The sequence below is a fragment of the Bufo gargarizans genome, chromosome 3 (genome assembly GCF_014858855.1).
Source record: "Bufo gargarizans isolate SCDJY-AF-19 chromosome 3, ASM1485885v1, whole genome shotgun sequence".
Lineage (NCBI taxonomy): Eukaryota > Metazoa > Chordata > Amphibia > Anura > Bufonidae > Bufo > Bufo gargarizans.
The window spans coordinates 70560625-70576598 of record NC_058082.1 but is presented as its reverse complement, the minus strand read 5'-3'; the positions used below and the strand labels follow the sequence as shown (position 1 = coordinate 70576598).

The 15974-nt window shown below is 47.3% G+C and overlaps 2 protein-coding genes across 2 annotated transcripts in view; one reads left to right on the top strand and one right to left on the bottom strand.

Moving 5' to 3' along the window:
- Positions 1-2040, bottom strand: part of ALG5 (ALG5 dolichyl-phosphate beta-glucosyltransferase) — a 36323-nt gene extending 34283 nt beyond the window's left edge. Inside the window, exon 1 of the mRNA XM_044285282.1 lies at positions 1816-2040. Within this exon, the coding sequence (XP_044141217.1) occupies positions 1816-1881 (66 nt within the window). The 5' untranslated portion in view covers positions 1882-2040. The remainder of the gene's footprint in view (positions 1-1815) is intronic.
- A 4743-nt stretch (positions 2041-6783) lies between these two features.
- Positions 6784-15974, top strand: part of EXOSC8 (exosome component 8) — a 35834-nt gene continuing 26643 nt past the window's right edge. Inside the window, exons 1-5 of the mRNA XM_044283494.1 lie at positions 6784-6938; positions 11849-11885; positions 14682-14745; positions 15685-15758; positions 15913-15958. Coding sequence (XP_044139429.1) covers positions 6922-6938; positions 11849-11885; positions 14682-14745; positions 15685-15758; positions 15913-15958 — 238 coding nt within the window. The 5' untranslated portion in view covers positions 6784-6921. The remainder of the gene's footprint in view (positions 6939-11848; positions 11886-14681; positions 14746-15684; positions 15759-15912; positions 15959-15974) is intronic.

Sequence of the window (15974 nt, the reverse complement as noted above, 5' to 3'; positions counted from 1 at the left end):
TCACCCTAATAGAGAATATGAACAGATGCTGCTGTTATTCATAAAGAAAAAGCGCCACTCTTGACCATGGGCCGTGCCTGGTATTGCAGCTCAGACCCTTCCACTTGGATGAGGATGAAATGCAATACCAGACACAACCCATGGACTAGAGTGGTGCTGTTTCCAGCCCATTACGCCTTTTTCTTTTTTAATATACACACACATTTGTCCCTCTCACAAATCAGGCTCTAATAAAACTGAATTTAACACTTTGCTCCAAATTAAGATTTCTCATTGATTGTCCTCCTTGGTCTAGTCATGTACATTCACATATTTTGTATTGAGTTATGGAAAGGGTTAAAGATGAAGGCAGGAGCAGATATAGTCAGGGAGCTTCTCTGCCAGGCAGTTTTCCGAGCGCCTCAGTGACACTATACATACGCCCACATACTGGTAATGTGACGTTTGTAGGAACCCAACCCATGGACCATTTACTTCTTGAAACCGGATATCCTACGTATAAGCGAACACTGATACTAGCAAAAAGAAAGTGGCAAAAGGCACCTCCTCTTATAATGGATCACTACAACTGTATACAGCACACTTGGACGGGTCCAGCACCCAATGATCTACACACCTCAACATTGAGACAGCAACACCAAGAAGGACAAGCCGTAAGGTTGTGAAGATCAAGGAATTAGCAGGATCGCTAAGATCTGCAGATGATCGGATTTTCAAGCACCTAGCTCCAATCGGTGGAATTTGTGAGGGGCATAAAAGTCAACGTTTTTCGCCACATGAAACTTCCAAAATCAGATCAAGTTGTGTAGGATGATTGTGTCATCCCCACTTGACACAAAATCCTTAAACTGGGAGACCTTGGTTTATCACTCCGGCAGATTGCTACACGCTTAGGCCGAGAGGTCAGCACTGGTTAATGTGCACTGGTGGATGGGAGAATGATAAACTGGAATGACAGCAAGAGGTGCACAGAGGTGAACCCCTGCATGGACGGATCGCCTGAATAGAACAACGGCGCATAGTGATCCATTCTGTACTTCAAGTGAAACTGAACGTCACATCCCAAGCCTAAGGCGGCAAACAGTGTCTATACAAACTATCAGAAGATGTTTGCATGACATTGGGCTATGAGCTAGATGAACAGCTAAAGCTATTCTATTGATCTCACACCACCGTTCATATAGGCCATCATGATGCACAGCAAGATGGCAATGGAGGCTGGAATGGAGGTCTATAGTCTTTAGCGATGAGTCCTGCTTTTGTCTCAGATGCAATGATGCCCATGTGGTCTCCAGAGACCTTCACAAGGGTAACGTCACACTGGTCCCACTTCAGGGGTGTGGGGTGGCACAATGTATGGTAGCGCCGTTCGCATTCCGTTTCCGTATTTACGGCCCGCAAAAAATTGAACATGTCCTTATTGTCTGCATTACGGACAAGGATAGGACTGTTCTATTAGGGGCCAGCTGTTCTGTTCCACAAAATACGGAATGCACAAGGACATCATCCGTATTGTTTGCGGATCCGTTTTTGCGGACCGCTAAATACATACAGCCCTTAGAAGGCAGCAGGAGCCAGACAGATGGGAGTATTACTGCAGGATACTACACTGGGCTTGTTTTCTGTAACCATGGAGACGCATAGGTCTGTACAGGAGCTGTGTACACAAGAGTTGAAGTATTTACTTTCTAATCAAGGCTAGCAGAAGCATGGACACGGTTACTATGGGCAGTCTATTACTCTCTATATGAGCGCAGACCCTGTACACCCCGAGGAGACGCTGCCTGTATGTACTAACGTTATCTCTGGACTCACCACGAGCAGCAGGACAGCGGCCAGAGCAGCCAGCAGCTGCAGGAGATCACACAGGCAGCACAGCATGATACCCACACCATGCCCGATCGCAGGCAGCTAAAACGGGGAGCTGTCAGCGCTGTCTGCAGCCCGGAACCACTCTCTTCCGGTACCCGGCACACACCAGCCCCGCATCTGCCGGAACCTATAGCACACATACACCTATGCGGAAGTTAGGCTGCACTGCTCTGCTGCGCGTTCTAATTCAAGAGCGAACGTTACAAGCGAGCGTCCAGTCCTGCAACTATCAAGGCGCGCCACCGTGCGCCCGGAGGCTGTATAGCGGCTTCTACCATTGCTGCCTATACTTTTACATAGGGATATATTGTAGGACTGTAGACATAAAACACGCGATGGCGAAAAAATAGTGTATGACAGTAGATACATAGGCAGACTGCGGCTTTTAATTCATGTAATCATTGCTTGGTTTTTCACTTGCTGGACGCCACTATGTTATGGTCTCATTGGAAAGTGCATTTAGTTGGAAATTTCCTATTGATGGATGTGCCAACCCGGTCACCGACATTGTGGTTATCAAAAAGCGTACAAAGGACCTAAACTAGTCTTCGGTCACGGCCGTATACGCTCTGTCCGGTCTGCGTATTCACTAGGTCCATCCTGACGTAATCTCCAATATAAATATCTCCACTGTCGACAAAAAATTATACAGGTTAGGCTACTTTCACACTTGCGGCAGGACGGATCCGACAGGCTGTTTACCCTGTCGGATCCGTCCTTCTGCTATTTCGCCGTGCCGCCGCTCCGTCCACATTGACTATAATGGGGACGGGGGCGGCGCTCCGGCGCAGTACGGCAGTGCACGGCGAAAGGCCGCCGGACTAAAAGTCCTGCATGTCCGACTTTTTAGTCCAGCGGCCTCTCACCATAAACTGCCGTACTGCGCCGCCCCGTCCCCATTATAGTCAATGGGGACGGAGCGGAGGTCCTGCGGCAAGGCGAAATAGCGGAAGGACGGATCCGACAGGGTGAACAGCCTGTCGGATCCGTCCTGCCACAAGTGTGAAAGTACCCTAAGTCCGGCGGCCTTTCGCCGTGCACTGCCGTACTGCGCCGGAGCTCCGCCCCGTCCCCATTATAGTCAATGGGGACGGAGCAGCGGTCCGGCGGCAAGGCGAAATAGCAGAAGGACAGATCCGACAGGGTGAACAGCCTGTCGGATCCGTCTTGCCGCAAGTATGAAAGTACCCTAAGTCCGGCGGCCTTTCGCCGTGCACTGCCGTACTGTGCCGGAGCTCCGCCCCCTCCCCATTATAGTCAATGGGTACAGAGCGGCGGCACGGCGAAATAGCGGAAGGACAGATCCGACAGGGTGAACAGCCTGTCGGATCCGTACTGCCGTATATGTGAAAGTATCCTTAACGTAGAAAAAATAGAAATTTAGTAAATTCCTTTATTGTCAGCTTTTCAACCATTAAACACTTTTATGGCATATTTATTTCTGCTTGGTTGTTTTCTTGTATTCCTCCTTCACGTCGGTTTAGAGCGACCTCACATTTCTCTCCTCCTGTCATAGAGCGCGGTCACGCGTCCAGGTCTCCTGGGAGAAGTCGTATCTGCCCTTTATACTTTCTCTCCTTTTATGGTTCCCTCCTGACATTGGCTTCTAAAACTGCATCAGGAAACCTGACGGTGCGGACGTTCCTTTACCATGGCAAGGACCAACTGCTCTCATCTTGGGCTCGGATTTAGAAACCCTTTTCTCTGGAGGACCTGACACGACTAGGTGTTTCATATACACAGTGTCGGACGGGGGTTCCTTGGGCCCACTCAGGGTCCAAACCCCATATCATCAATCAATTAAACTGACCCTAGTGGCAAGTTATTGGCTGGACCGTAGGCGCCAATATGGTATCAGAAGCTGGGCCCACAGGAGGACCCTGGTGGGTCAGTCCGACGCTGCGTATACAGCCCATTGTTCTTATTAGGTAACAGATAATGCTTTAAGGTGTTTTCTGGGTTAAAGGGGTTGTCTCACCTGCGACAATGGGGGCATATTACTACTATATGCCCCATTGTCTTATAGGTGCAGATCCCAACGCTGGGACCCGCACCTATATCGAAAACGGAGCGGGTCACCACCAAGCGCTCTCCCCTTAGAAGTGAATGGGAGCGCACCGCGCTTGACCGGACACCTCTCCCATTCACTTCTATGGGCCCAAGGGAAATAGCCGAGCCAGTGCTCAATTATTTTAAGCGGCCCCATAGAAATGAATGGGGGGCGGCTGTGCATGCACAGTGCGCCCTCCAACATTTTCGGGGGCTCCGGTCTCCATATAGGTGCGGGTCCCAGCTATAAGACAATGGGGGCATATCCTAGCGATATGCCCCCATTGTCTGAGATGAGACAACCCCTTTAATGATATTGCAGATTGGTGGGGGCTGACTCCTGCCACCCCACAATCAGCTGTTCCCTGAAGCACACGGAATGGACCCAGAAGAACAGCTCCATCCAGTGTAGTAGTCAAGTGTAGTGCCTGTGCCCGGTTACCGCAGCTCAGCTCCCATTTAAGTGAATGGGAACCCGGCACAACCAGTACACTTTGAATGGAGCTGTGCTCCCAGGTTTGTCACCAGAGGCTGCAGGGAGACGCGATCAAGTGGATTAAGGTGAGCTAAAAAAAAAAAAATTGTATTAACCCCTTCAGCGCTATTGTACTATGCATTCTGTATTCAGAATGCTATTATTTTCCCTTATAACCATGTTTTAAGGGAAAATAATACAATCTACAGAACACCGATACCAAGCACGAACTTCTGTGAAGAAGTTCGGGTTTGGGTACCAAACATGCGCGATTTTTCTCACGCGAGTGGAAAACGCATTACAATGTTTTGCACTCGCGCGGAAAAATCGTGCGTGTTCCCGCAACGCCCGTCTGAAAGAGGCCTAAAATGCTTATCCGGGAATTAATATTGATGACTTCTCCTCAGGATAGGTTGTCAATATCAGATTGGCAAGGGTCCAACACCCGGGACCCCCGCTGATCAGCTGTTAGAAGAGGCCTCCTCCTAGGCCATGTGACACAGCTAATCAGTCACATGTGAACCTAGTCTAAGGGCTCATGCACACGACCGTATGTATTTTGCGGTCCACAAAACACAGATCCACAAAATAAAAACAGATGACATCCGTGTGACATCCTCTTAACATCTATTTTTATTTTTTTGCTGACCCATTGTAACAAAGCCTGTCCTTGTCCTCAAAATGGGCAAGAATAGGACATGTTCTATTTTTTTGCAGAACGGACTTACAGACAAATGGATACGGAATGCACGCGGAATAATATCAATTTTTTGTGGCCCCATTGAAATGAAGGGTTCCACATACGGGCTGCAAAAAACTGGAAAGGACATGGACAAAAATTACGTTTATGTGCATGAGCCCTAAGGGTAAGGAGTCCTATTTTGTTGCATGTTTTCTGTAACTGGAAATCACTTCCATTTATCTGAACGAGGCTTGCAGAAATCTATCTGCTTGCCGCCAAAACAATCTAACCTGGGGGGGGGGGGGCAGTCTGACCCTATCTAACCCTATCCAACCAGCGCTGCGAGTGTCAGACTGTGCAGGGACCCCCCCCCCCCCCCCCAACTTCATTGCAAACTGCCGGTAATTCATTCTTATAGAATAGATTCTCCAGAATTGTTATTACACGGGGAACGCATGTAGTTACTAAAACAGTCATGTCAGGAGCAGGGACAGGTCCTCTTTAAGGCTACATGCACACGACCGTATGTGTTTTGCGGTCCTCAAATTGCGGATCCGCAAAAAATGCCATCTGTTTTTTTTTTTTGCGGATCCATTGTAACAATGCCTAAAACGGACAAAAATAGGACATGTTTTTGCGGGGCTACGGAACGGACATACGGTGTGCTGTCCGCATTTTTTGCGGACCCATTCAAATGAATAGGTCCGCATCCTATCCACAAAAAAAACGGAATGGACACGGAAACAAAATACGTTTGTGTGCATAAGGCCTAAAGTGGGTAGCCTAGTTCAGTTAACCTGCTGGGAGTCATTTATCAAAGACCCACTTTTACGTCAGTCTTTGATAGCCCCTACACGGTCAGCGGAAGTGTCTATTTTATTACAAGATACCGACCTCATCATAAGGGCTCATGCACACAAATGTCATTTTTGTCTATTTCCCAAAAAACTGAAATGACTCCGTACGTCCTCAAGTCCATTCCGCAAAAAAAAAAAAAAAAAGAACATGTCCTAGTCTTGTCCATTTTGCGGACAAGGACAGGCGTCAGGAGTAAAAACTACTTCTGCACCTGACTGGAGTAGTTTTTCACTAACATTTACATTAGTAAATTTGCCAGGGCCCATATCCCGGTGGCGAGCGCGACACAGAAACGCTCATGCATCAAAATATTTTCGCACGGGCATTTAAAAAGTGGCAAAAAGAGGTCTTGTGAATTTCTGATGCCAAAAACTGACGTAAAAATGTTCATAATTGACCCCCAATGTCTATGGGACTAACGCAGGTAGCCAGGTGTGAATTGAATGATGGCCGACAGGTTCCCCTACAAATTACTGCTGAGGCCCTAGCATGGGGGGGCGGCCTGTGCTCTTCTAAATTCAGGGGACTCTTAACAAAAGTGGATTGTCCCAAGTGGACATCTCCTTTTAATATTTTATGTTATTAATTATGAGTAGGATCTTTTTTGCCTATTGTAGATCTGATTGGTGGGACTGATTTAAAAGTGTTATAGATATATGTTTACAAAGCTAGTGTTTCACAGCATGGATCACTTTATAATTACTATTCTATATATATATATATATTTTTTTTTAATAACTTTCCAGGACTATTACCTTTTTTATATTCAGTTTGGTCTGTGGGAGCGCAGTTCCTGGTGTGGCCGGCAGAGGGAGCAGTGCAGCAGGAGATGGGATGTTTAGTGCGGGTTTCCAGGCAGCACATGTGCGCGACTTCCTGTGAGCGCGGCCGGAGCCATTGCCTTCGTACATACGTTCCCTGCAGCGCCTCTTGTATGTTCTGTGTGTAGTCTTCTTCTCCCCTGACACATGTTGGAAGTGAAGGAATGGCTGCCGGATACAAGTGAGTTCTTACCTCCCACGTGCACTGTGCGGGGCATTATGTGGGCACATGGGGCCTTTACATATGGACCATTATATGGTGGGGGTCTGACTGCAGGGACCCTGATAGATCACAATAAATGGGTGAATGGTGGAGCGCTGGGAGCATGTACTACTTTGGACACTGGGGGTCTTTTGCTAACATTGTTATGCTAGCTTTTTGTGTAAGACCCCTTTTTGTGACTTTTTAAACCCCTTTGCGATAATAGGGGGCGTGCAGCACAGCCCCCTGCTTTCTCATCATTTATAGGGTACCAATGTCTGAACCCCACTGATCTTATTAATGCACACACTGAGCTAATCAGTTTTAGCTTAGTGTCTGTAGGAGGCAGACCCCTCTGCTTTGCAGGGCACGTAACTGCCATTTTTCTTTGTTGTGTTACCTTTTTTTCCTCTTTAGGTACGGGAAACGGAGACGCCCGGCCTCTCTGTTTACCTGGGGAGGAAGGCCGGTGTCGGTTCCCTCACCGCCCGACCTCCCCAAGAAGGCAAAGTGGACTAGGGTAGCCCAGCTCCCCTGCCTCCCACCAGACATGGGGTCACCTGCACCCCCTCTACTCCAGCCTCACCGCCACCCTGGTGCCAGTACATGCTGTCGCATTACCACTGAATGTTGTGCCTCCTGTCGCACTGACCCCTGGAGTGAGGCCATCACCACTGGGCACGGTATATACTGCAGAATAGTTGCACTTCCGCTGGATTCTGTAACCTGCCTCTTTGCTTCCTTCCACCAGTGTAGTGCGGCCGCCTATATTTGCATATTGTGACTACCACGCCACACTAAAATGGTGCTACTAGCGCCAAATCTGGGGCCTCCTATCATATTCCTCCCCCTCCACAGGCTGACTAATGGCACTACTGCTGGGCACTAACTCCTTTCTCGGTTTGGGTAGTCACGCTGTCGGGTGGAAGGATTACTCCAACGTTGGTGACTGTGCCCACTAGGTCGCGGTGCAGCATTGGTCCTAGCACCGGCTCCCGTACTTCCGGTCGTATTCCTCCCCTTCCACAGGTGCAGTGCAGTCGCTACCACTGGACACTGTATATCCTATCCCGTTTCCTCCTTCTTCCAGTAGAGTTTTCATGCTAATGGGTGGAGTGATTGCACAAACGTTGAACACTGCCTGCTATGCCATAGCGTACTCTTTGTCCTAGATCCGGCTGTACTTCCCGTCCTATTCCCCCCCCCCCCCTTCCACAGGTGGAGTATTGGCAGCGACGGCACCTACTATTGTCTTATTCTCCTCCGTAGGTGGAATATGGGGCAGCCACTGGTTACTGCGCTGTGTCCACATTATCCCTCTCATTAGCTAGATATTTTGTGTGTTGGCATCGAGCGCTTACATGGCGACCTCTGCTTGCTCAGGGTGTTTTCCCTACAACACGACCTTCTTGTGCGTTAAGTCCCGATTGGAGTCCACTCTACAATGGTAGTAGTTGTCGCCCCCAATAGGTGGAGCATCTGCACAGAATACTGTGATAGCTCCCACATCCACCCGGTTAGGGGTTTTGTGCGACTCACTGATTCGGTATACCGTATCCACGGCCAGCTCTCCTCCTCCTCAGGTGGAGCATCTATGCTAGCACTACACACCATGTGATATGGCCTCCCCCACAGGTGGAGTTTTGCGCTAGCCCCAGCCGCTGTGGCTACTACTGCATGGCTTCCCCCTCGGGTGGAGTGGTGCACAGTCGCTAGATGCAGTGTCTACTGTATGGTCTCCATTCTCAGGTGGAGTATTTGCCGTAGCCCTATACTCTGTGTCTGCGACTGTATGGTCCCTTTCTCTGGGGCAGTGCCTAGGTTCACTCTGAAAGCTGTCATGGCTCCCTTATTGCTTCCTACTTCACATGGTGCATTTGCACCGGATGTTGGATTTGTACTTTCTACTCCTCACCTTGTTTCGGCCCTATCTTTGTATACGGTAGTTTCTGCCACATTCCCCCCCCTTCTATAGGTGAACTTGCCTGTTGGTACTACTAGGTGTGGTGATGGTATATACAGGTCCTTCTAAAATAATTAGCATATTGTGATAAAGTTCATTATTTTCTGTAATGTACTGATAAACATTAGACTTTCATATATTTTAGATTCATTACACACCAACTGAAGTAGTTCAAGCCTTTTATTGTTTTAATATTGATGATTTTGGCATACAGCTCATGAAAACCCCAAATTCCTATCTAAAAAAATTAGCATATCATGAAAAGGTTCTCTAAACGAGCTATTAACCTAATCATCTGAATCAACTAATTAACTCTAAACACCTGCAAAAGATTCCTGAGGCTTTTAAAAACTCCCAGCCTGGTTCATTACTCAAAACCGCAATCATGGGTAAGACTGCCGACCTGACTGCTGTCCAGAAGGCCATCATTGACACCCTCAAGCAAGAGGGTAAGACACAGAAAGAAATTTCTGAACGAATAGGCTGTTCCCAGAGTGCTGTATCAAGGCACCTCAGTGGGAAGTCTGTGGGAAGGAAAAAGTGTGGCAGAAAACGCTGCACAACGAGAAGAGGTGACCGGACCCTGAGGAAGATTGTGGAGAAGGACCGATTCCAGACCTTGGGGGACCTGCGGAAGCAGTGGACTGAGTCTGGAGTAGAAACATCCAGAGCCACCGTGTACAGGCGTGTGCAGGAAATGGGCTACAGGTGCCGCATTCCCCAGGTCAAGCCACTTTTGTACCAGAAACAGCGGCAGAAGCGCCTGACCTGGGCTACAGAGACGCAGCACTGGACTGTTGCTCAGTGGTCCAAAGTACTTTTTTCGGATGAAAGCAAATTTTGCATGTCATTCGGAAATCAAGGTGCCAGAGTCTGGAGGAAGACTGGGGAGAGGGAAATGCCAAAATGCCTGAAGTCCAGTGTCAAGTACCCACAGTCAGTGATGGTCTGGGGTGCCATGTCAGCTGCTGGTGTTGGTCCACTGTGTTTTATCAAGGGCAGGGTCAATGCAGCTAGCTATCAGGAGATTTTGGAGCACTTCATGCTTCCATCTGCTGAAAAGCTTTATGGAGATGAAGATTTCATTTTTCAGCACGACCTGGCACCTGCTCACAGTGCCAAAACCACTGGTAAATGGTTTACTGACCATGGTATTACTGTGCTCAATTGGCCTGCCAACTCTCCTGACCTGAACCCCATAGAGAATCTGTGGGATATTGGGAAGAGAAAGTTGAGAGACGCAAGACCCAACACTCTGGATGAGCTTAAGGCCGCTATCGAAGCATCCTGGGCCTCCATAACACCTCAGCAGTGCCACAGGCTGATTGCCTCCATGCCACGCCGCATTGAAGCAGTCATTTCTGCAAAAGGATTCCCGACCAAGTATTGAGTGCATAACTGAACATAATTATTTGAAGGTTGACTTTTTTTGTATTAAAAACACTTTTCTTTTATTGGTCGGATGAAATATGCTAATTTTTTGAGATAGGAATTTGGGTTTTCATGAGCTGTATGCCAAAATCATCAATATTAAAACAATAAAAGGCTTGAACTACTTCAGTTGTGTGTAATGAATCTAAAATATATGAAAGTCTAATGTTTATCAGTACATTACAGAAAATAATGAACTTTATCACAATATGCAATTTTTTTTTAGAAGGACCTGTATATTGCCACGCAGGCGGCTCTCCTGGTCGTTTCATACGAGCGAGTTTTCCCGTGCGGGTGCAATGCGTGAAGTGAAGGCATAGCACCCGCACTGAATCCTGACCCATTCATTTCAATGGGTCTGTGTACATTTTTTATTTATTTTTTCACGCATCACACTGCGTTGCGTGAAAAATACAGCATGTTCTGTATTCTGCGTTTTCTACACAGCCCTGGCCCCATAGAAGTGAGTGGGGCTTCAGTGAAAAACACATTGCATCCGCAAGCAAGTGGGAAAGTGATGCGTTTTTTTACTGATGGTTGCTAGATGTTTGTAAACCTTCGTTTACAAACGCGTAAAAAAAAATAAACGCATTGCACCCACGCTGAAAAAACTGAACAACTGAACGCAATCGCAGACAAAACTGACTGAACTTGCTTGCAAAATGGTGCGACTTTCACTGAACACATCCTGAACGCATCCGGAGCCAATCCGCTATGCTCGTGTGAAAGAGGTCTTAGGGGGTCCGACCACACAGCACGGTTGTGTGGTGGTTGGGGCGCGACCAAAAATTGCATGGCCGTACAGGCGGCACTAGTGCCTAATTAAACTGAGACTGCACTGTTTAGGCCGGCCTGCATTGTTAATGACCAGGCGGTATTGCAGGGGCCGTGCTGCTATTAACACTGCAAACCGGCCAGTGTGACCTTATTGGTTTAATTAGGGACCAGCTCAGCCACGTCCCAAACCCCACATGACCACGCTGTGTGGTCAGACCCTTAGGCCAGTTTCAGACGAGCGTGTTCATTCCGGGAAACACGCTCCATGAGTAAGCGTTATTTCCCAGCCTGAACGCTACTCTTGTGACAATGCTGGGGGTTTCTGCCCGACCCTCCGCTGTAATGAACTGTGCTGACGGACTTAGGTGCAGACATGAGAGGGGTTGTCCATGGCTACAAGAAGATGGCTGCCTTGCAAAAATAGCACCACACCTGGTTGTGTGTGGTATTACAGCTCAGCCCCATTCACTTCAATGGAGCTGGGCTGCAGTAGCTGGCAGAACCCATGGACAGGTGTGTTGCTGTTTTGGGAATAAATCGGCCAAATTTTTCGAACCCTGGACTGCGCTGATTACCAGTAAAACCAGGTGTTGTCTTGGTGTCTGTCTATATGTGACTGATCCAGTGCGTTGCAGGGTGGAGTAAAGGAGTGTTCCTGTCCTGCAGAGATGGGCATTGACTTTCTAACCTTCTGTCATCATGGTCTTCTTTCCAACAGGACAGTGGAACCGCTAGAATATTACAGGAAGTTTCTAGTAAGTAAAATGTATTTTCAGTTCCTGCTGCGTATATAACGCCAACATATTGTGCAGCGCAGTACAGCGATCGTCATCTCACATTATTTCCTGCCGCACAATCTATTTTCCATGTCAGACACAAATTGGGGATTATTTCATGGGAGGCCCATTAGCCTATCCGTGTTTTTGTGCACAATATGCATGATGTGGGTTGTCTCATCTCGCCATTACTAAGGCGGATGAGACTAAGTCCCGACCACCTCCTGGCTGGGAACAGGGCAGTGGCCCAGTGCTCAGCTGTTTCAGCAGCTCCCGCTGCAGTGAATGGGAACTAGAGAAACAGCGTAGCACAGCAGGCTATGCTGCTCCCCTAACTCGCTGTATAGCCTGCTGTGCTACGCTGTTTCTCTAGTTCCCATTTACTGCAATGGGAGCTGCTGAAACAGCACAGCGTTGGGCCGCTCCAGTATTTCCCCGCCACGTGTGGTCAGGGGTTCCCGCCTTTAGTAATGCCGAGATGAGACAACCCCTTTTTAAATAATCCTTCTTCTTTTTATTTTTATTTTTTTATTACATTTTAATCTCATTTAGGATCTAAAAGGATTACTCTTTAATTATAGTATATTAAGACTGGGGCAACATAGCGATCTTACCAGAGATACGAGATCACTATGTAGCAGTGCATCCGTTGAACTCAAGGGAAGTGCAGCACGACAAGTTTGGCTGTTTTCACACTCGCATTTTGTGCGGATCTTTAATGGACGGATCCGTTCAGATAATACAAACGTCTGCATCCATTCAGAACGGATCTGTTTGTATTATCTGTAACATAGCCAAGAAGGATCAGTCTTGAACACCATTGAAAGTCAATGGAGGACGGATTGTGTCAGAGAAAACGGATCCGTCCCCATTGACTTACATTGTGTGTCAGGACGGATCTGTTTGACTCAGTTTCATCAGACGGACACCAAAACGCTGCAAGCAAGTGTTTTGGTGTCCGCCTCAAAAGCGGAATGGAGACTGAACTGATGCATTCTGAGCGGATTCTTTTCCATTCAGAATGCATTAGAATGCAATCTGATTCGTTTTGGACCGCTTGTGAGAGCCCATGACGGATCTCACAAACGGAAAACCAAAATGCGAGTGTGAAAGTAGACTTAACAGGGACCACAGGGCTACTACAGCGCTGCTGGAGTATTGGTGACAGCAAGTTGCAAGTTTCTCTGCGACCCCATTCAGTTCAATGCCTGCCATTGACGGGTGTCGCAACCAAGATGACAGTGTAGCCGCAGCCTTGTGCCGGTGTGCTAATGCATTTTGGTCAGGCTGCTGTAAGGGCAACTGAACAAGGTTGACGGCGGAAAGGTTCACTAGAATCCGATTGAGTCACTGGGAAACTCTGTGACTCCATCGAAAGGGGAGCCATGGACCACATTGATCAAAGGGTTAAATAGGCCGATCGGTCTGCTGTAAGAACAGGAGCACTTAGGGAAGCTCTCCCTGCCGTCTTCTACATTAACACCAAAGAGGTCGCTGTAGACTTGTTAAGTAAAAGTGTACAGGGGAAATGGATCTTGAGAAACTGGTGTGCTGGAAGCCCGGAGGGAGTCTGTCAGCAGGTTGGCTAGAGGAGATGAAGGTAGGCGATACCACACATGAAGGGGCCATCAATTAAAAACAATAAAGCTAAGCAGTGGGGATCATTCTAAATAAAAGTGGTATCATACCGACTATAAATGAGTCAATGGAAGCTCTTAGCGCACATATTTGATCAAACGTGTGTCGGGCCCATCTACCAGGCGTTTAGATTGAACACGCCTATCTACCTGGGACTTCTGAGCAGAGCACTCATGTAGCTGGTTCCTACACTGCCCTGAATATTGTAGGCTTGGGTAAGTCCAAGAGAGGCTGTATATTAGTGTTAGGGACCCATCTGCAGAAGCAACCTTGGCGCATGGTAGATGGGCCCGACACACGTTTGGTCAAATATGTGCGCTAAGAGCTTCCATTGACTCATTTATAGTAGGTATTGTACCACTTTTATTTAGAATGATCCTCATTTGTTAGCTCTATTGTTTGTATGTATAATGGTGTGCAGCCATTTTCTTTTTTATCAATTATGTTTGCTTGATGGATATGCACCCGTGATTCTGAAGGTTCTAGTCTAAATTTTCTTGTAGTAGGGGCCAACCATTATAATATGGATTTTTTTAGTCATGCAATCTGCATGACCATCACCCAAGGTATGTGTAAACTGCTCTCTGTTTCCTATCTAGTGCTGTCAGCAGTTTTTAGAGGGCAGACCTGCTGATGGACTTCCTTTAATCTAGCCTTTGCTTTATTGCGGTCTTGTACAGGGGTCTGAAGCACCACTACTCCTCGTGCATGTATGAATGCTTATGCTTGCTTTGAAGGGGCAGGCACAGGCATTTTATCTATGTCATCCACCGCAATGTGTGCAGGCGAGTAATAGTAGCACATAGTGTATAGCATATTATGGAACCATAAGGAAAACCCAACAAAGATCCCATTATGGTCATTTGGGTGTGGTAGGTGTCTGGCGCATCCTACACTGGCACAGAGAAAAGGAAAATGCACCTCATGAGTGAACCCAGCCTTATTTGAAAGTGGCTTTACTTTTGCACTTTGGTAAATCTGTCGGCAGAATATACTTGCTGTTTGCGGCCGCCTGTATTCTGGTCACAGAGACTGTCTAATGGGAAGCTGGAATGTAACTGATCAGATCCCACCCTGTAATAAATGGAAGATTTTGCGGAGTCCATCACTTCCTTATTTACCTGTATTGTCTTACAGAAGCAGAATTGTCGGCCGGACGGACGAGATCTGAGTGAGTTTAGGACGACCACAATAAATGTTGGTAAGTGTTAGGAATAATACAGTAGCTTGCGGTGCAGTTTTTGTCAGCCTGTATTTTGCCTGTGATGCGGCAGGCAAGCTGGATTAAAGCACGGCATTTTATTTCCCCATTCGTGCTACCTGATTGTCACACCCACTTGTAAATGGAGTAGGTCTGGTGATACCAAATTATTGGAATATTGCTAAATACGCCATTATTGGGGTTTTCCAGACTCCTGATTAGGGTTGCACCTGGTATCGAATTATTGATACCTAATCGATACTTTTATACCCGGATCGATACGATATCGGGTTTTCACTTTTTTACGATACTAGGCTGCGCTACTGTGCAGTCTGGTATCTGTTAGAGAGCATGGCACGCGCCATCCTCAGCGCGCACCATGTTCTCATCAGCAGCACAGTGGAGAAGAAGAAGGTCCCCTTCCCCCCCCACTGTGACGTGGCTGCTGCTGCCACCAATGAATATAATTTATCCCTAGAATATAAATATAGGCGGCAGTGCTGAAGGTATCACATACCTGGCCTCTATGACAGGGTGCGGCGATCTGCCGAACCATGGCAATTAACCCCTCAAGTGCCGCACCTGAGGGATTAAGATGCGGTTTGGCGAATGTATATGTAAGTGCCTTGTATTAACTTTCTCTACATGATAAATGCCATTTACTGAATTGAGACAACTCCATTAAAGCATATTAATAATTTATATGGAGAAACCCTGTGACCTTTTTTGCTACCATGGATGTCACCTGCCTCGGCTTGGATGCTTGATCCCTGAAGCTGGTGTAGATGAGTCGCGTAGGAGATGAAGACGCTGCTCATTTATTGGTCATGTTAATAAGAATGAGACCTCTGTGGTCACTGCGCGGCTGATTAGTTTGTGTTTTTATGTTATTTCTCTTTTATTCTTCCATGTTTTAGCTGATATTTCCTTTTGTTGCAGGGTCTATTACCACAGCAGATGGTTCAGCTCTAGTAAAGCTTGGGAACTGCACAGTAATCTGTGGCATTAAAGCAGTAAGTCCTATGAAGTGTGGCCGAGGGAGTGCGGTCCCGTCAGAGACCTTCTGAAGGAAGGGAGGCTACAGTAATCTTCCATATTGTGCTTTTCTTAAGAACTATGTTCCATAAACATCATGTAATCATTGGATTTCATTTGCTCTTATTTTAGGAATTTTCAACCCCTCCAACAGATGCTCCCAATAAAGGATATGTTGGTTAGTAACTGTTACT